This window comes from Aythya marila (genome assembly GCF_965140915.1).
Source record: "Aythya marila genome assembly, chromosome: 25".
Taxonomy (NCBI): Eukaryota; Metazoa; Chordata; class Aves; order Anseriformes; family Anatidae; genus Aythya; species Aythya marila.
The window spans coordinates 1,055,956-1,079,803 of NC_139066.1; the positions used below are offsets into that span (position 1 = coordinate 1,055,956).

The 23,848-nt window shown below is 42.1% G+C and overlaps 1 protein-coding gene across 2 annotated transcripts in view; it reads right to left on the reverse strand.

Annotated features, from left to right (window-relative positions):
• Window positions 1–23,848, reverse strand: part of MYO1D (myosin ID) — a 161,710-nt gene that overhangs the window by 123,954 nt on the left and 13,908 nt on the right. For both annotated transcript variants that reach the window (XM_082779267.1, XM_082779268.1), the window contains exon 2: window positions 667–875. In XM_082779267.1, the coding sequence (XP_082635393.1) occupies window positions 667–875 (209 nt within the window). The remainder of the gene's footprint in view (window positions 1–666; window positions 876–23,848) is intronic.

The following is a 23,848-nucleotide window of genomic DNA, read 5'->3' on the forward strand; positions in this document are numbered from 1 at the left end:
TGCTGTGCTGACTTAGAAGCGGTTATGATGTAAGATTTCACAGGTCGGTAAAAGGCCTAGCACACAGAGGATCAAAAGGAATATTGTTAGAGGAGAAAGACTGTCATGCAGAGGCTCAGATTGCAGCAGAGCTCTGAACTGCAGTACAAGAGGCTACTGTTCAGCACCCCATCTCGGGTCTCAGGCCCTTCAGAGCCGCGAAAGCACGGGGACATCAAGGAAATGAAGTGCCAGGATCCAGATAGCAACCGTTCATGGCACAACCACTGCTCCCACTGTTAGCACCAGGACAAGCAAACAGCTCAGCTATCAAAACAGAGAACAAAACATTGACCAGTCAGCTAAGGGACAAAAATCAGCATTTCTCCAAGCTGCTGGAGACACAGGAACCCCATTCTCACTGATCATCATTCACACAGGCATAGCAAGCAGAGGCCTTACCTTCAAGTTACATTTTACACGCACAGATTAAGCTAATGACTGACACCAGCTCTTGAATCAGATAAGAAATAATTGTTGAGGTCTCCACACACAGATTCAAATGCAAATAAGCAGTTTTAAGATTAATGAAGTTTTCTAAAACGCTATCATTAGACAAATCCATCTTCTGCCTAAAATTTCACAAAGATCAAGTGTTCATCATAAAGACAAGCTCTTTCAGCTTACCTGATATTACAATACAGGTGTCTTTTGATCGCCTCTTCATCGCTTTGTAAGCTGCATCAGCAATTGCAAAGAGGTGAGGAGGCCTCTCATACAATTCCCTTCCTTTGTACTGCTCGATCATGTCACGCCCATAGATGTTCAAGTTTTTGTAAGGATTCATGGAAACAACCACTTCCCCAATAAACGTATAAATACGTCCTTTTTCAAACCTACCCAGGATGAGACAAAAGGGAGAAAGAATCAGTTAAATGTAGAACTTCAGAAGGTTTTCCAAGTAGCCTATTTCATCGTATGAAGTCTTTAATTCATCATCATATTGAAACTCTTATAAAAAAAATAAATCAAAACTTGAATAAGGTCATTATCTGTAAGCAGTGGGGCCCAGAGAGTGTATGAGCACATCACATCAGGTCTCTAAGTAAAAACGACTACGAATGAGGATTAGCTTCAAATCTTACCATGTACAAAGGAAATTTCTCCTGATATTTCACTTATGGATGCATGACAAATCAGATTACTGTGGTACAAACGCTGACTTTATTTTTGAGGATAGCAAACCTCTGGTTTGCCAATGCAATCAAGCCTGCTTTCAGCATCACTAGGTATTTCTGTTTCCATTAGTATACTACCAGAAACAAATGGTTTTAATGAATTCTTTAGTGAGATTTACATTAATATAATTCACTGCTTCTACACCTGATGATAAGCAAAGATGAGTTTGTGATGAGTGATGGGTTTATATGTTACACAAAGTGGATTTAAAGGCAAATTCTTTATTCACATTCAGAGCTTATCCAGATTAACAGAGGTTTTGAAACCCCTCACTCAGAGCTCTAATAACATTTACAAAAGAGTAAACAAAGTTACAAGCCAAGAAACAAATTACAGCCTTTCAACTTGAGCAATTAGCTTCCACTCATCCTTTTCAGTGCAATGGGCTTTTATCACTACTGTTAGATCAAAAGTAAAAGCTTTGAAAGAATCTGTGAAACAATCCTAAATTACACCTTTCCTAAAGTCTACTAGCTCATTAGTTTTCTTTCTGGAAATGGGATAGAAAAAAAAAAAAAAAAAAGAAAAAAGAAAAAATTTGAATCATTTTGGAAGAAAAAAAAAGAAAGGTCTGTTTAAGCTAAAAGCTGTTTCCAAAGAAATCAAGATTTTACCAAACTGTTTTGTTTTCTAGCAGATGAGCACACAAGGAATTTCAGATTAACAGTTGAAGAATTCCCACAACAGCAGATTTATAGATCAATCAAAACACGGCATCTCTGTAAGTACCTGTGTGCATCCTGCATTTAAATCTTACAGCATTAGATGGCACCATAACACCTCTACAGGCTACAAGAAGAGCCTTCTTAATGCTTCATGGACTACAGCATAAATTCTAGCAATATTGAATTTATTACCACCCCCACGTGGTGACAGGCATGACATTTTCTACTGTTCATCTGAGAATTTTCTGCAGCATCTTGGAAGTGTTAGTTTTTAGCAGGTGTAATAAAACTCAAGAAATGCAATCCAGCAAACAGCATTCCTCTTTCTCAAAGCAATTCTGCCTCTAATTCCAGAAATACATCACTGCAAAGACACGGGAACTGCAAAAGGCCCTTTTATTCCTGCATTCAGTTTTGACTGGAAGTAGTCGTAATGTGCATTTCCCAAAACTTTAATTGGCTTGAAATACAAAGATATATTATATTTTTGATATATATGCTACTTGAAAGCTACCAAAAGTGTTTTAGAAAAGATAATGCCCGTAACAATTAGTGATACTAACTGTGATGTAGCAGCTCTTTCCTAACTCTCGCAACAAAACCAATAGATAACACACAGGCAATTTGACAGAGACTATGATGCCAAGCAACTGGTATGAAATAATAATAACTGGTATGCAATAAAAATGAAATACTGAATCTCAGCCTATTTTCAAAAGTCCAGTTTATCCCCTCAAGGGAATAAACAAGAAGGGAAGCCACAGGTACAGAGGAAGCCTCAGTCCTTATCACTTGCCACCCCTAATTTTAATTCTCCGAAGTACTAAGCCACTGGGAATCGTGCTGTTGGGAAGACACCAAAGGCTCAGAAGACACATATGGGTGCAGTGAGATCTCACTCCAGGCTGCTCAGCTTCTGCCCTCCCAACAGCAGGAGGGCACGAGGGGCTCTGCATACACATAGGAAAGGTTTAAAAAGAAGAACCACACCGCTGCTTGCTGAGGAGATCAAATCACACAGGGACATACATATGTAGTGGAAACCACCACAAGGTCATCAAAAACTGCAGTCTATCCCATCTCTTCAGAGGCAGGCTGTCCGCAGTAGGTGAGCTGCCCAGTGAACACGCATACTGCATTCCAAAAGTTGCTGCACAGCGGGCATGTAACCACCCCAGAAGGCACCACTCAGCGATAAAAAGACAAACACCATGACTTTGGGAGGAGGTTTCAAGCCATACCAGAGATGCACGGCCAGAGGATTCATGGCAAGCACAGAAAGCATAAGGCTGCTCCTTTTAGCTGCTGAGAAGAGAAACAAAAACAAACAAACAAAAAACAAAACAACAACAACAACAACAAAAACATTCCTACAGAAGCATTGTGCCAAGTCACCACCCAGTACCCAATACTCTGACCTCTTCCTAAAGCAATGAATTATGTACACTTGCAGTAGCAGAGCACAGTTTAAGTTTCTTCCTTTGGCAGTTCCCTGTCCCTGGCTGCTTCAGAAGCAGAGCCCCCAGATTTGTGCTTGCCAAGGGTGTGCAGCAGGAAGCTGGGAGCATGCGCCTGGAGAAGCCCTGGCACGTGGGGCAGCCAGTGTGCTGCCTGTACATGGCCACCACCTCAGCTTTAAGGCAAGGTTTAAGAGGTTTTTTAGACCCTGATGAGTTGTATTTTCAGCCTCCTTGGCAAGCAGCAGACAGAGGAGGAAGAAGAGGTTCCCTCTCCAGGCTGGCAAAGGGGCATCTCGCAGTAAGCGTGGCTTTGAGGACACAGACTTTGTCAACATCTCACATGCCCATTTACCTCTCTATCCATCTTCATTTCTCAGCATGGAGTTAAAATTCCAGAGCCGTGCTTAGATGTTCCTAAAACGAACAGCTACACCTCACCCCTCGCTGCTGATAAAGACTCTTTTCATCAGATGGCGTAGTCCAGCGCTGCGGCAGGCCAAAAACAGCAGTGTCTGTTTTCCTAGCTGCATTGCTTTGGTGTGAGATTCTTGGTTTTCCTTGCCCGAGAAGAACTCATGAAAACTTAAGAAAACAACTAATAACTGAAAAGCAAACGGGGAGGTGTAAGTTGTGTTAAAGTCGCTATTCTGCTGCAAGGCGAGGTCACACAACTGGAGTAGGAATGAGGTCTGGAAAATGCTCAGCGATCCCAGCAGACATCCACCGAGGAAAGCTCATCGTCACACAGAGTACCCTGACCACTTTGGTGCCTGCATAAAATGCCCAGGAGGAGGGTTTTGTTATTAAAAGCCTGCCAGGGCATTTTAAAAGGAACGCCTCTCCTTATTCCCTCAGTCAAACCCCATTTTGTAATTTTGCATGCACCACAAAAATCATGGATGTGCTGCAAGGAGAGGAGATTGTTATGGGGAAATAACAATTGTATTACTTCCAGTAATTTCTCTATCACCGTCTTCTGAATTTTCCACTTATTACTCTGGCATCTGGAAACTAGCTCAGCAGCCAAAAGGAAAGGCACAGTCTGCGTGTTATTTTGGTGAAGTATGTCAGTTCTTTCATGAGAAGTTTTTACACTAGTTTTTATTACCTCGTTAAAACATCGATTGATGGTGAGAAAATATAAACCAGTAGGTCACAGAATATAAATCTTCTAAAGGGACAGAAGTGATTGTTTAGGAAAGAAGAGGGCCAAGGAAAGAATAGGACTCTTGCTTTGTTTTGTGTTTTTTATTTTTAGGGAAAGGAGCTGAAAACAAAAATGCTTAAGTCCAGACATAAGCGAAACAACCTGACACCACTTACTGATTCTTTAAATTTTAATGGAAAACATGAAGTATCAAATAAAATTTTAAATACTTTTGCTATGCAAATATGCATCTTTTCAGAAACGGTTACATATATGTTCACATCTAACTGCCATTGGGCAACAGACTGTGGAAATCAGAGAGCTGAAGCAGAAATCTTCGCCACCAGAGAGCACTCACATTTAGGATTTCTCCCACCTGACAAACACTCCAGTCAAAAATAAAACTGTTCTTACCGAGGAAATGATGCAACTTCAAATGCACTCAGTACAAATAAAGAAAAGTTAGTTGGCAAGACTTGGAACCAATACTCCAAAACAACATCTGCAGAATGCAGACCATTAAAAAAAGGCACCCTACCAGGCAATCACCACTCCAAAGGCTGCAATTCAAATTATAAAGGCATTTCATAATTAATCATTTACTTGTCACTCCTCTGTACTGCCAGATAAACAGAAACTTGTTGGGATCGCAGACAGCCAGCATCATTCTGCAGGCTCATTGCTATTTCTAGAATTCAGCATACTTTCTGAGATAACCTGTGCCAGGAGCAGGGGAATCAGTTTGCAGTGAGATCACAGGCTGGGCTTCACTGGGGTGTGAAACTGCTCCTCAGAAACACATTTTGCCAGTCTTTCCCTCCATCTGTCTAATACTCAAGCAAAGCAACTGCTGGAAAAATCATGTCAAGTCTCCAACCATCTTGTTTTGCACTGCTTTAAGGCAGCTGAGCGTAGATACCAGTTTTATGGATCATTTTCTTCTGGGAAAAGACCTTCTCTCACATGGAACTCCTTTCCCTCCTGAGCACGGACTGATATAACATCCTGCTCTGCATCCCTGTAGACACACAAAAGCTTCTCCCACTTTAGCAGGTACTCAGTACACCTCCCTGGTCTCACCTCTTCCTGCTGCTGGATGACACTGATGTGATGCTCCAGAAGCAGAACGTCTTCACAACAAGAGGTCACAACTTGGCCAGCACCTAACGACTGGTCTTTGGTTTATCTATGCAGCAGTGGCCCAGTGTAAAGGAAACATTAACAGAAAAAGCAAAAGCAAATAATCCAGAGATATAGGAGGGATACAGAAGCCTCAGCCTGTGCTAGAGAGTCAACAGCCAATGTAGTAACAGTGATGTTTTAAAGAACAAGGGCTGAGGGTTTCAAATTATTACTTCTGACTTATTAACTCCAAAGCATAATCAAATCAAAATACTTGGTGCGAGTACTCTTTCTTCCTTGCTCCTTTGTGCGTGGGAAGGAGACCAATGTAGAACCTGCAGAGGTGCTGGCACACAAGAGGGACAATCCCTTCTCCTATTACAAACACCCTGTGATTTGGGTTTACCCCCTGCAAAGGGGAGGGTCACAGCTCCTAGCTATCATTTACCACCACACACATACATTAAAATTCCATTTCTGCAGGCTTTGACTCCATTCTCTGTGCAAATACACACAAAGACATTTAATTAACCTCGTGTTCATGAAGGGATGTACATGCATAGTCAAGGATGGGCCTTTAGGATGTTTTCATTAAGGAAGGGAATTTAAGTAGGCTTCTGGCAGTGAAATTGTGTTTACCTGCATTTAAATGCAAGAATGCATAGCCAGTTGCACTGACACAAAGGCACAACTATTCTTCTCATGCTGGAGGAAGTAAAATGACTTTGCTTAAGCACACTTCACCCTGTGTGTGTCAGACAATTGCCTTTTATATGTGATACCAGGCCTCTCTACTGAGCATTCAATGCTACTTAAAGACCTTGTCTCAGGTAAGTCTCAAAATAAACCCAGCTGTCAAGCAGGAAAGTGCTTACTTTCAAGTATTTCAGTAAACTGTTCATAAATTGTATTCTAGCAGATCATCCTCACCAGAAGAGGACTCAGATAAACAAGATTTGTGCTGGCAGAAGTATAGCTAGGATATTTTGTTGCAGTTGAGAAAAGAGACCAAACAACTGTCTGGTCAGTATTACTTCCCTGTTTTTGGAAAACAAACCAAGTCTGTCACAGTATTGAATATGCATATCTACTACATATAAGTATACCCCATGAGCCAGGAAAAAATTGAATATAAGCTTAATGGGCAGGTGAAATTTTTGCTTGCAGTTGTGCCGCATGGAATCAGTTTTGTACATGTTGCCAGTTTCACAAAATAGGAAATGCCATTCACTGTGCATTCTGCACCACTCCTTTCCTGTAGGGGAGGGAGCAGAAAGGGCAGGGTGAGGAATACTTCATTCATCTGCAATTTTCAGAGTCTGCTTTGGAAATAACATTAAAGAGCCCTTTGTAATGATGTAACTTTTTCAAAGAAAATAGTAAATTATGACTGACCACTGCCACACTGTTCCCAGCAAACCAACATTTAAGCAAACTGTAAGTTGGCAGGGCTGGTTCAGCGCCAGCACAGCTGACCCCTGCATCATCTCTGCAGCTCTGCAAACCCAGAAGGCAAGGTCAGGGGAAAGGAAAATGGAAGGTGGATGCTAAGTGAGTTCTAACAAATGCTGAACAAAGACTGAAACTATTAAATGTGGCTAGCTAGCTAGGAACTGGAATAATATTAAAATCCCTCTCCTTATAAATGAAGTTAAAACACTAACCTTGCACTGAAAAGATGCCAAACCACTAAACATAGGAGTCACTGAACTTTCATTTCTATTTGCGTCAATGGACAGAATGAGCTGTCTCTCCAACAGCAGGGAAGTACTGCGTGCTCCTGGTACGCATCTAGAAGCACAGCAGAAAGCACAAGCAGACCTGAAGTAGGTAATACGAGAAAAGGGAATTCTTTGAAAAGCTTCCAGGGACAACATAACACTTTGTCATTTTTCTTTCCAGTCCACACCTGAGAAAGATGCTACTGAATACCGGTAGAGGAAAAAAAATTGTTCCCAATTTCTCTGCATGGAGCACCATATGAGAAGTCTGGCTGCAACACTGCAGAGTCCTAATGCAATAATCATATTACACTGCTTTGAGCCTGAGGTTGCCCTGAATGACATCCTGAAGCCGAATTATCCTATGATCCTGTATCTAACCAGGAAAGAGAAGTAACAGGCCTGGAATAGCAACAAACAAAAGACTGCCATCAAGCCATAATCTCTAGTAATCTGTCAAAAATTTGAAAGAGCATTTCAAGAGAAGACTAGTGGGTCCTACTGGATATTGCAGAACTTGTTTTATGAATGTGCTCAGAAAGTTTGGCTTCTTGCACTGACTAGCGAATGACTTCACAATCCTTTATGTTCCTTCCACTCTGTTACAGCATTGATAGATCTTAAAAATGACACATTCACTTCCTCCTCTTTCCAAACCCTCCAGCATTTTTAACTGTAACCTGCCACATCATGATTACCTAAGCCTTCAGCTTTTGGAATTCAGCTTTGTTCATTGGATTATGTACCACTGTGTTAAATAACACAGTTAAATAACACAGTGGTACTCCACTGTGGTACTGGAGTGGTACTCCACTCCAGAGGTGGAGTCACCATCCCTGGAAGTCTTTAAAAGACGTTTAGATGTAGAACTTAGGGAGATGGTTTAGTGGGGACTGTTAGTGTTAGGTCAGAGGTTGGACTCGATGATCTTGAGGTCTCTTCCAACCTAGAAATTCTGTGATTCTGTGATAATATATCACCTTCAAGTGTATCAGTGGACAAAACTGCAGCACAAAAGGTAAAAAACAGACTAATGACTGGTGGCCAGAAAGATTTGCATCATGTGGAAGATCCAGACCAATACAGACCAATCAGCTCTCTGGTTCAGTTATTCATGAGTTCTGCGATGGCAGTTTTGCCTGAACACTGTACACACAAGGACTAGCTTATGCTTCTGAATAACAATCTTTTTTTCAAGGGATGCCAAACGAACTATAAAATCCTACAACACAATAAGAAATGGCAGAAAATCAAAGACCATGAGTGATACTGGAAAGGTTTCTCCAAGAACTTCAGGGAACAAAACCCACTCATTTTGCTGCTGCTGACCCTGATGAAGCAGTATCATTGTACAAAGAAGCATAACCTGAAGTCACATCATCTACAGGATTGATGAAAACTTTCAATAAGTGATATTCATATATTGAAATATATGATATACATATAATATACTTTAACACCTTCCCAACTTTCTGTACATGCTGCACAAGGAACAGGACTTTGCATTGATTTCTAACTGGACCCCCCCACACTTCATTCCACCATCCTAGGTGCTAAGGTACAATCACAATATTTCACAAATTTTCTTTGTAGATGCTTGGAGACTCCTTTTCCAGTCAGCTGGCCACGAGCTGCTGATGTTCAGATGCTTCATTGTTCTGTTGTAAAAGAAATATTCTGCATCTGTTAAACTCGTGCCCAGTGCCGATCTGCGAACACTGCTGGAGTCTCCTGAATACAGCATTGTTTTGGTGCAGCGCTCAAAAAACCCAACTCATCTCATGGTGGTAAGATACCATACACTACCCGCCAGAGCTCCAAAAGGTTTGCTTAGTCCTCTGGTAACAAAATAAAGTTAGACGCACAATTTATACTAACATAGGCCATGCAAATCATGTGAAAATACTACTACAAAATATGAAAATAACACACACGACTTACATTTCTGCATAGTTAGGGATCTTTTACAGTTATTACAGTGACCTGCGCCATCTCCCTGAAACGCAAATATTGTGAATGTAGTGCTTAAACAGAAGGACTGTTTGTTTTTTGGTCATGAAACCAGGCAGACTTCTTTAAGCATTTATGTATTTTACAGCATAATGTGCCTTAACACAGATCTTGTGGTTTTGGCTCGCAAACTGTCCTAGCAGCACATTAGATTACCAACTAAGGGCTTCGGCAGGCAAACTGCTGAGTCTCAAAGCAGCAGATTAAGATATTCCACCTACAGCTGCCCATCCAGCTCCACTGCCAAAGGCTCCCTTCTGCCACGTCTGCTGAAGGGGCAGCAGTGGACAGCCCTCATCTTGGCAACCCTGGGTCAGATAGTCACTGTTTGCTTAGGGACTGATAACACCAACTTCAGCCTGCTCACAATAAGAGCAAGCCATGGAAGGGATACGAGTTTCTCAGATCACAAAGCAAATACTTTCCACCACGATATGTCCATTAGCTGTTTAGGTTGAAGGAAAGGACTTTCAGTCGTGCTTTTCTTGAAAGCACGTCTAGTCAGTAAGAGCCTCCCAGTTTTTGTTTGGCACAGATCTGTTGTGTTATTTTTTCTTGTATTTTGTTTTGTATTGTAAAAGTTTCGCGTTGCCTAATGGCAATTTGGATCAGAACTGCAGTGAAATTCCCTTTTTGCCACCTTTCTCCCAGCCTCTCCCTCAGCAGCAGCTGCCCCGGATCATAAACCCTACAGGCCCTACAGAAACAAAATTCAGTACATGTATTAGTGCTGAACAGGGCCAGGAAACATGCAAGATTTGTTCTTTTAATTAAAGAGTAACTGATGTTTTACAGAAAGTTTGTTTTAGAAATAAAGATGTGGAGTTACTTGTAGTAAAAAAAAAAAAAAAAAAAACTACAACATTTTCAGTTGAAGCCATAAATCTGACCTTGCAGACTTGCCACCAGGACTTTTTTCCTCCTCACTGAAAGGGACAACTTCAGAAAGGGGAGAAGGAACCAACACGGGAACTTGTCAAACATCCTTGTGGATATGGCAGTACAACAGACCAGATAAGCAAATGGATTTGCACAAGTTAAGTATTTCACTTTATATTCTTTGAATGAAAAAACATCTGAGAAATAGGAGTGCTGGAGTGTTGTTACTTATGCATTCATCATTCAGAGCAAAAGGAGTGAATTTCTAAATGCCAGCTGTATCGAGTTGTTAAACAATGGTGTTTCAAAGAAAACATTAGCAATATGGAAAAGGACTTAAATGGTTTAATTATTAAAACAGATTACTTGATTTATATGCCACTTTTTTGCTGTTTGTTTTAAATTATCATCAGAGAGACTGTTAATTTACTTCCTTTGGATTTTACATATATTTTCTGTCCAGATAGCTCCCACACTGGGGCTGAAAACAATTCAAGCAGTACTGTGAGACAACAGAAATACCACATAATTAATATGCAAATAACCTGTAAAATATCTATAGCTCATCTTCCACAAGCCAAGACAACTTTGACCACACTGTCAGGTTTTAGCTCTGGCACAATGAAACTCAGAAGCCTGTTGAATGATTTAAAACAGGACCTTTTCAGAAGATGCATCAGCCTAAGAATTCAGGCCACCTCCTGCTTCTGTTACGCATCTTTTGTTAGGTAATGAGCATTAGTTATCCACCAACACCAGAAGTCAGCACAGTGCTACACTGCTTACCAAAAAGTTTATAGACAAAATTTTCAGCAACCAGTAATTTAACTAAGAGCACAATTTGAGCCTAGGGTGGTGGTCAAGTGCATGCTCTCAGCTTTGGCAGATCTATTTAGACACTCAAAAACAGCAGCATATAGTATGATTGCACAGCTGTCTATTTCCTGGATTATCATGTTAATTTTTGACACATGTAACAAAGTAGTTGGCCCAGTTTTAAAGCAGGCTCTTATACGAAATGACCTCCACAGGTCTCACTCAAAGAAAATTGCTCTATGGCTATAAAAGCATGGAGTAGCTTCAAATATCGGCTGAAAGTAAATGTTATTTCTGATTATAATAGCACAGGTTTTCAAATTAAATTTGCTATCAGCCTTATTTAAATTAATGGTTTTTTTTGTTGTTGTTTTTTGCTTTTTTTTTTTTTTTTTTTTTTTTTTTTTTAAGAAATCAGCTTAATTAAGTGTTCAGAGCTATGATCTATCCTCCTCCAAATGCAGCAATGTTTTTCTTTTCTTCCTGTGAGTAATCAGCTTCTAAGCCCTTGCAGAACAGCAACATACTGCAACAAAAAACAAAGAAACACACTCAGTCAAGAGCCTTCATTTCTCTGGCCATCTCAAACTGTCAAACACTTTAAACCTTTAAATACATACATACATATGTATATATATATAAAATCTTCATCTATTGGATGGATAAATTCTTTCATATGTTATTTTTCTACATCTGTTAAATACAAGATTTAGAGATTATCTTTTCTACATTCACCTCATTGTCTCTTCTGCCACAGGGATATCTCAATCTCACTTGTACTTTTGGAATAATACAGATCTTACCAAATTGGTAATAGTTAGAAACTCAGAAACATTCGTTTATCAACTCCCACTTAGTAATCATTTTCCAGCAGGCAATAACAAGCAGGGGAAATAGATCCACTGCCAGTTTACCAAGGATTTATGAAAGCAATGGAGCATCTCAAGCTTCACAAACTATTTTGTTTTGTTACTTGGAAAGCTTTAGCAACCCACACGTTTAAGATGTCTGCTAGCTCTCCATAGTTGAAGACAATTACTGCCAACCAATATACATCAATCCACAGACATCATGACTTCAGTTCTGCAAAATCCATATAAATTGCATACCTATCTGATGGGAAATAGAAGCAAGGATGAAATCCTCACCTCAAAGTGGCCTTTTGTTATCTAACTAAATTCTGTTTGGATCTATCTCAAGCATAGCACCGCTCTCCACGTTTATTAAATAAAAAATTTAATCCCACAACATTTGCAACTTTCGTTTTGAATGTTTGCTATACTATGATGCAACAGTTTGTGCTACAATGGTGTACGTGTATGCATGAACACACACACACCAAGTACAGCATTTTTATGGTTGTTAAATGTATATATAAACTGCCAAGGTTAACATTTACATGAGGCTCCTCCTAGCACATATTGCACAGACGCCTCTGGCTGGCTTGTAACCAAATCTATTGATAAAATAAGCATTTATAAAACTAAGTAAGAAAATACAACTCTAGCTTTTGGATATGCTGAAATGGTTTGATGGACTTACAGATAAAGACAGGGTTCAAGCGTTTCGTTCACAGCACTTTCATGCACTGCCAACAAAATTATTACAAATCCCGGTTTTGTCAAAAGGACAGTGGAATGCATTTATGAAACGGCTCTTTTCCTCATGAATATATTTAAGAGAGACTTACAGGAAAAAGAATAATGCTTAGTTATTTCCTGTTCACATCTTTGTCCTTTGAGTAAGAGAACAAAGGAATTTGACACCTCATATCTATACTCATCTTGAGCACCCCTTCTTTGGCCTTTTAACTGGAGTCCAGACTGTCATTAGCAGTTAAGGAAATAGTCCTACATATACAAAAATCAGAAGCTTTGATAAGTTGCTGCTAAAGTGCACAGGTTATTAATGCTGATAAGCAATCACCAAGAAATAAGGTTGGTTGTTAACACCATATCTTCACTTCTCTCAAAGTCCCATGCTACATTAGATAAAAAAAACAGGTAATTAACATCTTCTACTTCTCTCTCATGCTAGCTAGCTTTATCTTTTGAAGATGCTTGTGCAGTGAAATTTCTGTCCAAGTCTAAAGGAGTTCCAGCTCAGCAGTGAAAACACGAATGGATCAGGCAAAAAAGCCGTGCTCAGAGCAGGCAAAAACCCTCCTAAAATCTGCAGTAACCCGATACAAGAAAAATCCTTTCCATAGTTCAAATCTGTTGATGTGACCTCAAGCAGGACAGACCAGAGATCCAAGATGGTTCAAAGCCATTTGAAGTGGCAGTTCACTCTGGAAATATCACATGTGGGCTGGGTCTCATGTAATTCTCAAGAACAATAGGTACCCCAGGAGCCAAAGACGTGTGCCAGTATGATCCCTGCGTGGCCTCCACACGCACTAAGCGGAAGCCCTAAAACAGAGAGAGGATTGATACATTAAAATAAAGCAAAAAAACCTGCACAGATGTTCAGCAATGACAGCTGATGATTTCCCCTCTGCCAGTTAGAGCTGCTTTACCAGCATTATTCATCAAATTCTTTCTCTTTCTTGCTTTGGGTCAGGGTGGAAAGAAGAGGAGAAAGACAGGAGGGAAAGCAGACCAAAGTGCAACTCCATCACCTCAGGTTTGTAGAGTTGTTTTTACTTTTAAGTTAAAAAAGTCAAACTATTTACTGTCGTTCCACAAGTCACTGGCAACTCATTATCACAATAACCATACCTACTTCCTCTAATGTATTTAATTTAAATAGAGAGAGACAAAACTGCTTATAATATTTAAAACAAAAGCCTGATAACATTTTGTTGAGTCCTACTAACATTTCCTTGCTTTTACTGACTGTACCTTCTTCCTCCCATGGCAACCCTGAGCCTCCTGTGTGTCTTCTAGAAGCTCACTGAACTGCTGGCTGGTATCATGCAGCATCCTCTAACTCTCCCCTGCCTCTGATCCATGACCTTGCAATTTACAGCACATTATTCATCTATAAATGAAGGGCTCAGCATTTTGTGGAACAGCATTCCACCCATGAGGTGATACAGGCATCTTCAGCAGGAGAATTTCCTCCCCGATTTGTACCCTCACAGATGTTATGAACCTTGCTGTTACAGAAAGGCAACTTCTGCAACATCTTCAGCATCTTCATGATGCACTCTGGGGAGATGCCTGCTCTGCAGGCCAGCTGGCCAGCACCAAAGAGCCCACAAGCGCAGGGCCCACGCTAGCTCCTGGCATGCAGAGGTACTGTGAGCCTGGGACAGGGATCCTTTTCCGTGGGTCTTTGCAAATACACACTCGAGAGCTCTCTAACAGATCAATACAGCCAGCTGAGCCCACACCATGGCTGCCTGCACTGGGCACCGTAATGTAAGCCAGGTTACATTTTTTAATTTCCGAATAGCCTGCAGGACAGTGCCAGCTTGCCAAAAAGTGTAAGGAGCACTTCCAGTCTGCCAGCACCACATCTGGGTTAACCGGCATGCTGCCACACAGCTTCACCCAGTCACATACAGATATATCAAGCCCAAAATTTCATCAACTGCAGTATCACTGGAAACCTGGTGAATGAAGAGCGCCTAACAGTGTGAGCAGTGCAGGTGCAGGGATTTACCTCCCATGGGAGCATGGCAGCAATGGGCAGCAGCTGGCTGCTGTGAGGGAAGCACCAGCACGGCTCCTCACCACCAGAGCAGCCGGGGGTCTCTTTACTGACAACACAAGGCACCATTTCAGTTTCTAGTAAACGTGTATCATCATAGAATCACAGCATGCTTTGGGGTGGAAGGGACCTTAAAGCCCATCCAGTGCCTCCACCTGCCATGGGCAGAGCCCCCTGCCCCCAGCTCCATCCAGCCTGGCCTTGGGCACCCCCAGGGCTGGGGCACCCACAGCTCCTCTGGGCCTGGGCCAGGGCCTCACTGCCCTCAGAGCAAAGAGTTTCTCCCTAATATCTCATCTCAATCTCCCCTTTTTCAGTTTAAAGCTATTCCCCCTTGTCCTGTCACTGCACCCCAACAAACAGTCCCTCCCCAGCTTTCCTGCAGCCCCCTTCAGGCCTTGACAGGCCCCTGGGAGCTCCCCCCAGGGACTTCCCTTCCCCAGGCCAAACCCCCCCCAGCTCTCAGCCTGGCCCCACAGCGGAGCTGCTCGAGCCTCCAAGCATCCTCACAGCCTCCTCTGGACCCTCTCCAACAGTTCTGTGTCTTGCTGGTGCTGGGGGCCCAGAGCTGAACGCAGGCCTTCAGGGGGAGTCTCACCTTTGATCCTTGTAGTGCCCTTCCAACTTGGACATTCTGTGATTCATGAGAAATATACACACAACATTAAACACTACTTCTACAAACAAGGGAGACTTCCGTGAAGTTGGGATTTCTTTCAAAGGCTCACATACAGGTGGTCCTTTCGTTTTGTTAAGGGAAACCTCTGGAAGGTAAACTAACACAATCACAACTATGACAGGCTTCACACAGCACTGCACAACTGCTAACATGCAAACCAACACACAGCACACACCAATACGGTATGTTTAAAAGCTACATCAAAGTGTGCAACTGGTTGTTTGAACACCAGCTCTTGCAGCACCTGTTTCACCACAGCACTGACACCTTCATAAACATGTAATTATCACACAAAGGCTAAGAAGGGCATGTGTGATATTTTCACTACACACTAATCACCTGTAAACAGTGTATAACAAAGCAAAGGTATCTGAAGGTAGTACTGTGAAAGCTGCTAAGCTGTATCACCACATCAGCCAAGCAGTGGTACCCATTTTTAAAGTACAGCTTGTTGGATGATAATTACTTCAATACTCCTGCAACTATTGGGACTTATCTTCATTGTTTGCTCAGAAATAACACCTAGTTGCACAAGCACACTGCTGTTTGAAAAATTTCTGCAACCGTTAAAATGACCCAGAGAAATAATAAAAATTTTGCACAGCATCAGTTCCTCTCATACAAACTGAAAGGACTGGCAAAATACCTAAATAGATTAAAGAACACATTAAATCAATGTAGTAGCCTATCAATCTAGTAGCCTATATTAGAAGATTGCAAGCCTTTATTAGTCTCTGCTCATTTACAACAGCACCTTTCTTACTGCTTCATGAAACCTGGAACTGGTTCATGGCCCCCTCCTGTTCCTCTCCCTCCCTTCCTCCCTCACACTGTATCTATCCCTAATAAAAAAGGGCAAGGTTAACAAAAAAGCTAGATACAACCATCTTTACACCACTACTACAAGCAATAGAGACCGAAGTCCAGCTAGGCTTTGATTTTCAGCCCTGGTCAGCCACAAGTCAGGCAGGTGGTCTTCATTAGCACTCCCATCATTAAAACCCCCCAGCAAGTTCACATGCAGGGTCAGAGGAATGAGATAACCCATGCAGACGGGCTTGGGCTCAAAACAGCCAAGCAAGCAGTTGTTTGTATACATGCCATTAACCGGTCACCGGCCAAGTGCAGCCAGCACATGCAGATCTACAGCAGCAAGGGCGATTCAGGAGCAAAACGAGCTGCAACGCGAGCAAAGACAGTTTATTAGCTGTGACCATGGAACCAGCCAGACAAGCAAGCAGGATTTTTGGCAGCGCTGCTTACTGTGGGATCAAGGTATTATTTCAACTATTGACAGATTATTCAGTGAGGCATCCAAACAAAAGTCTGTTTCAAAGAAAAAAGTCTGACATTATAGAAAGACAGATGCTGCCAGGCGCTCCCAGGCAGAACTGCAATTACAGACACTGCCTTCTTCACAGCTGGCACTCGATCTATAATCATAATAAAAAGTAGGACATTAAAAGAACAAGCATCCTGTGCAGATCTGTAGGAAATGAATACAATAAAAGCAGCTGTGAAATAGCTCCAGTACCTGTGGACCAAGAAACCCTCCATCTTATAAAGACCCCTACCTTTCTGCACAGCAACATAAGCTGGAGCCAGGCCTGCACTTTCAGTACAGCCGGCATAACTTTGGAAATCAGCCCCACAGCCAGTACACCCAAGGCTTGGTTCATCCCTGCAGTGCCCGATAAACCTGTAGCAAGTATATGGCAAGCATTTTGCCCATATACTGCTAATCTGACCTTTGCCAAGAATACAGCTGATACAGCCTCACAAAGTAACATTAGAACTGCAGATGGGGATAAATCCTTTCAGCAAGTTAATTCCTCCAACGCTGACATTGTCTTAGGGCTGAGATGTTGGGTGAAACATTCACAAAGGTATCAAGATGAGAACGCAGGGCTGTTCTTATTTTTACAGCAGTGGGGTTTCGGTGCCTGCTGGTTCTCCACAACCTCTCTTGCTGTTCTTCCCAGGCCACCTCAGTGAGACGAGCCTCCTCATATGCTGTGCCCATGAGGGCTGAACCCAAGGTCTTCCTGTGAGCCCTGTCCAGCAACATGAGCACAAATGCTGCCGTACTCAGAGGAAACCAAAGCTTACATTGAACACAGTAGTAAAACAACATCTGAAGAGTTCATACAAATCATAACATGAGTTAAAAGCAGAAAAAGGAAGTAAGATTCCAAAACAGGATTAGACACTAATGCGAAACTCCAAGATGCATTCATGAACACAGTCAGAAGTCTTAGCTGTTCCTGATACAATCTAGCTCTAGTCAAGCTTTGCTTTCCCAGAATCTGAGTGTGCAAGGAAGGGGTCAAGAAGGAGCCAATGGAGAGCTGCTTTCCAGAACCTTCCCTGACACTGCACTAAGGCACAGTTTCTCCAAAACTTAAAATGTGTCCAGGATCTTGAGAAATCCGGCAGTGTACTTCAGAGAACACAGAACTTCCTGTGCCAGACGTTTTCTCCCACTTCTGGCTCCAGCTTACAGCAATGAGCAGAGCACAGGTCCTGAGCCACCACCTCTTGCAGTGCCAGCACGTCACTGCTCTGCCCGTGGACCCTCTCACCAAGTGCTAGAGCCTGTCTGAAAGCTGTCCAGTGTACAGTATTTGCTGCGTGACGTTCCAGAGGCCACTAAGAAGGCAACTTGCCTTTAGCAAACAAACGTTTAAAATTCTGATTCTATCTAAGTCCCCCTCCCAATAACATCAAATAGTTTAAGGATTCCCTAAATGGAAATACAACTAATACAAGGCTTAAAGGTCATTGCAGAGGAAAACTGTATGCAACAAGAAACACCCAGTCAATTCCACACAAGTTATTCCACACCGCCTTGACTTCATTGAGGGAGGGAGGGGAAGGATTAAAAAAAAGAGGGGGAAGAAAATAAAGGAAAAATGAAGTTGCTGGTCAAAGGAAATTTGAGGAGGTTCTTAGCAATTCTTTTCAGTATCAGGAAAAAGGATTTAAAACCAGCTCAGCTGTGGCTGCTGAGCAAGCAGTACTGGACCTCTTGATTCTCCGTGCCCATCCTTGAGGATGGGTTCGATGCCTGCTCCTCCTGGGTGAAGGCACATGGTATTGCTCCCAGGCCACACGCTGCACAGTACGCTCCGTGCCGATGTCAAGTGGCACCTCTTGGAATCTTTCTTCAATGGCAAGACACACAGGAGCTGCAAGCTGCAGCCAAAGCACTTTGGATACTGCGAAAGCAGAAGGCTTTTCTGATTGCTTTCTGATTTTCCCCGAGTGTTGGCACTCAGGACAAACAACAAAGTGACTGGAAGGGAATGCAGTTGTTGTGATACAGTAAATAAGGAAACTCACATTTATAAACACACCTCACCTCTGTCAGTTCTCTATGCACTGATACTTCGAGTGTTACTGCCACATCAGAGACCACAGCAAGTTTTAAATTGCTTCCTTGTTAGAATCATTGCTTTGGGGCCATATAATTATGTCTTATATAGTACTGCCTCTATCCAAATTAACAGAAGCTTTCTGACTTTCTGGAGAAAACAAGTTGCTTTAAGATATTAAGTAAATGTAATAAACTCTTTAACCCTACCAATCTCTCAGCTGTTTCAGATGTGTGATATGCCTTTATTTATATACATATATTTAAGTAAAAGCATCTGCCTGATGGTTATTTGCACTACAAACAACAACTATCATATGTGGCTGTGAAATGTGACTTTGAAAAATCATGTGGCCTAGATGTTTATTATTTTTAAGCTCCCATGATAGTCTGCATTTACTACAGATAAAAAGCAAATCGTCTTTTCACAAAGCTCAAATATTCTTCCCTCGAATTACTCAAAACAAGTACCTTACAGTCAACATCAAGACAGTACAACTGATGAGCGTAAGCATACACAAGCCAAAAGGAAACCAAATTACTAAGGAAAATGAAATTACATCCTGTTAGACTAATAGCTTGTCTGTTTGCAGAAAGATCAAACAACAGACTATCATTTTGTACAAGGAAAAAACACTTATTCTGACACACAGAGCCTTTGGTGGCTGTCTATTTCTGTCTGCTGACCACTTTTCCTTTCAGAACAGCTTTAGTAAGAAAACAGCATACATGTTAACATTTCTGCTTGTTAAGGAATTAAGAACACAGGACAACCATGACTCAAAACAGTGCTGTCACTGAGAGTGCAGCTTGCATTTGTCTTGCATCTCAGGCAGTAGCAGCATTACATAAACATTCAGCAGCCGTTTTTCGTCCTCCTACCTAACCACTGCAGTAAGAGAGAGGCTGAAAGTTTTCAAGAGCACACAAAGTTTAGGTTCAGGTAAGTGCTTTCTGCACTAAACAGAGCCTCAGTAAAATAAACAAGCTTCCATTAAATTTATGGATGCACCAATAAATTGCTGGCCAACAACGAGCGATTAGAAAAGCAAAATGCTGGTAATCTACTCCTGAAGTCAAAACTAAATTTCTGTTCATGTTCAAAACAAAACTGAACTGCAGAAACGTGGAAAATGTGGAGCTTTTGAATCAAAAATAATTCATGTCTCAAATGTTGCTAAAATTATCACTAACTAATTCTCCCGTATCACTCACCTCCCATGAAGCTTTTAATCATGGGTTACTGCCTCACTACATTTAAAAAGCTCAAATCTTCATCCAGAACACTACTAAAGAAATCTCTCAGACGAGCCCAGTCATTTTTCCACCTTCAGTAAGATTACTGCAAGAACATTTGAGAAATTCAGTTTGGCAAACTGATGCACCACTTTATCCTGCACAGCTTCATTTACTGCAGTGAGGTTACAGCATCTATCCTGAGTTATTTGCAATGCCAGTCCATATTTCTTGAAAAATTAAACTCAGGGATAAAGCTATAGCTGTCACCATGTCAATTCAGAGGGATATTTTATTTCATATCCGTAACTACGTGCACTGCATTCTCTTAAGCAAGAAGCACTGGTTCTTTCAACATTTAACAAGGGCCTAAATAAACGTCAGTTCCACATTCCCACTTGGATGGTAAACAACTAGGGAGAGATACAAAAAAAAAAAAAAAAAGTAGCTTTCAGTACTGGAGCTCTTGCTGCAGTAAAAGTTTGAGACAGGAGACAGCATGAGAAAGTGTTATGGTAGATAAAATCTGATTCTAACTCCTCAGATTAACAGTTCACTCCATGGCAGCAAAGACTTTCTCAGTCTCTCTCCACCTGCCAAAATAAATTTACTGCCATTTAAGGCTGTTAAAATTTTTCCCTGATTAATCACTGCTTCTCGGCAACATCTGCCCCAGCTGGGTGTATTGCTGGCGCTGGTCAGCCCGTGCAGCACGCTACACGAGCATGGCCGTGCCGACAGCCTGGCGCACCGGCAGCCGCGGGGAGCCGAGCAGCAGGGGCTTTGCAGGGTGGAGCGTGTGTGATAACAATAATAGGGCTGAAAAGCACAGGCCCCCCACACAATACAGGCAGACCAGGTCCCGTGGTGCTCAGCAGGCAGCATGCTGCTAAAATCACTTCCCTCTCCTTCAACAGAAGGGGTGGAAACGGAGAGGAACGGACCCATTTAGGCCTCCTGTGGGTCACCCTGCTGCTGGAGCCCTGAGGGAGCACTAAGGCAATGATAACAAATCACCTTTTAAGAAGTAAGAGCCATAATGTCTCGTGGTAATTCTGTAAATTATAGAAGCCCCAGAAGAAGCTAAAAGGCTATTTTCTTCCTGGAAATACAAAGTTCACACCTTTATTTAGGCTCTACTGTTTAGCCTTACTTACTTAATCCATGAGTGTCGATGGTTGCCTCCCATTTAACCTTTTAATTAACCTCAAAGGCAGCTCTTCTTTGAACACCCTCAGATGCACATGCAGCAAAGACAGCTGCTTCTGGCTCCAAACACCTCACAACAAGAGAGCCCAGAGGACAAAGATGTCAGCAGCAAGGTGCTGGGAGAGGGAAAAATAGGAAAGACTGCCTCAAGCAGACAAAAAGCTGTAACTAAAAATCTTTTAGCTTCCTCCATTCCAGTTACATGCTCCCATTTATCACACCAGTACTGACAACTTCCACACAAGACCCAGGTGCAACACTGCTATCGGTCATGAATTTTCTGGCAGGAAGCTTTGCACCAGGAATTAGGAACTTGGACCTTCCCATGGGATGTTTCAGTAGATGGTGCTCCCAAAAGAGAATTCAATTCTAGTAGCCAGGCTACCGTTTCCTGTGAGTTATCAGACCAGCTGCTTGCTCTCTGAGGAATCCACATAGCACAACTTCCAGATTAAAAGCATTGTGCGCCCAGTTCTCTCATGCACCATGCAGCTGCGTGCCAGGCCACCAACACAAAACCAGGTCCTTGCTGCAGCTGTGGTTTTGCAACGGCAAAACTACCATTGAAACAGAGATAACCCAGGGACTGTCTAGGAAATTAAAAACCAGCACTGGTGTGGCACACGCTAATTAACCACCAGTACTCCCACAGGCTGCTGCATGCAGGATGAGTCTGAGGTCTACAGAAACCAGCCAGCAGGTAAGAGACAATGACAGGAATAACAAGTTATTGCTTTCTGGAAGATGACCTTGGGCAATTTCCACTCCCAGTTATAAAACCAAGGCAGATGGGAGGGCAGGGTAGCAGCAGCAACACTAATGGAGCCACGCTCCAAATTCATTTGGGGCATTTGTCTTTGTTTACGCGGAAGAATGGAGGAAGAGAGAGAAACCTCATGAATACAGGTTCAATTAATGTTCAGTGGCTACTGGGCAAAATACTAAGTAGCCTAAACAACACACACTGTAATGGCATGTCCTATATTTTTGCTATACATGGGTCCTGGTAAATGAGTCATTTCTGGAGAAAATCCCAAACTGCTCTATTAGCACAGTCATCTCTGTGCATATAAAGGAAGGAACTAAGTGCACAACAACAACAAAAAAAAAAACAAACACCTCTGTGTTAACAGATGTTGTCCAAATTTGTCAGGGAACTGCCGGCTGGACAACTTTAAAGCAAATATTAAGGTCACAAGACAATTTTGTACATGGAATAAGAGGTACAATATCATACACTATCTTTGAATGTATGATCTAATGAAGATTTCATGAGAGCCCAAAATACACGCAGTCAGGATTTGGTAAGAAAGCAGGTCAAACTGAGACAAGCAGATGCTATTTACTTAATAGGAAGGTGATTTATTATTGCTATTTTGACTTCTCTCTGATATAACTTCACGGAAATCCAGCAAGAAAAAGCCAAGCCACATGCAGAATGGCTACTTACACTCTGCAACCATGAAATCCAAAAAACAAGAGTGACAAACTGTAGTGGGATCCAGAAGCACCAGAAATGATTAATAGCATGCATAATTACAGAACATAACAGCAAAGCAAACACTTCACACCAGGGTAACACAAGCGATGCTTCTGTGGCTTCCCGGGAGTCAAGTGCTAGCTAAACAGCAAGGCCCTCGAGAACATTTTTGAAGACTGACACATAAGAAAACTGCTCCAGAAAGAAAGCACAACACAAACATACTCAGAAAGGAGCATTTCAGCCCTCCACGAGCTCTCTGATGGGCCAGGCTGGGGTGCAGGGAGCCAGGCAGTGGGATTCAAAGCGGGGAGGGATGGAAGGATGTCTGTCTGTCTGTCAGCCCAGCGAGCTCCAGAGTCACCTTGCACCACCTATTCCCATCCTGGAACGCTTGGGACTCCGAACTGAGAAGCAACAGAATCTTTGACAAGACAAAGGTTCATTTCCAGCAAAACTGGTTTTCTTGACCCAAGCACCCAGGCGTTAGGGACATCCCTTCTGAAAGCATCACACTGAAGTTCCTGGGAAAGTAACTTCTGACATTACTGGCTTGAGAAAATCCTTCCATTGCTGACACCTTCTCTGCATTCACACAGCCTTTCAGTAAGACTCAAAACTACTGTGCTCCTCCGCTCTGACCAAAAGATGCAACTTCAAAGTTAAAATCCCTGGTCCAAAAACTCTGCAGCAGCGCAAGTTAATACAGCAACTGGACAACCCCAGGGGTACTGATAGCAGTACTGAGGAAGGAGGTAAACACAAGGCCAGATTAGAGATAGAAATAATATTCAGCACTGCCACTTGAGATTTATTTTACGGGTCTCACAATAACTATTGTTTTTCTTAAAATATATCCCAGAGTAAAATGAATACAACCGTCTTCACTCTTAATAAGGGACATTTTCAGCTTTCATCGCTGTGAAGAGAAGCCTGAAAGCAACCACAGCATATCCCAAAGGCTCAAGTGACAGAAAGCAGAAAACAAAATCTGTATGGTTGAATTTGTCAGTGCTGCTCACTCACCACTTCCACACAGCAAGTGTCCTTACTGAAAGACAGGTTTGTAAACGATATGGGAGAGGATGTTGTTTTTTTTGTTTGTTTGTTTTCCTCCTTGGATTAAAAAGATGAGGGCTATCTGGCAATCACAGCACTGGAGTGCACAGACAGTAC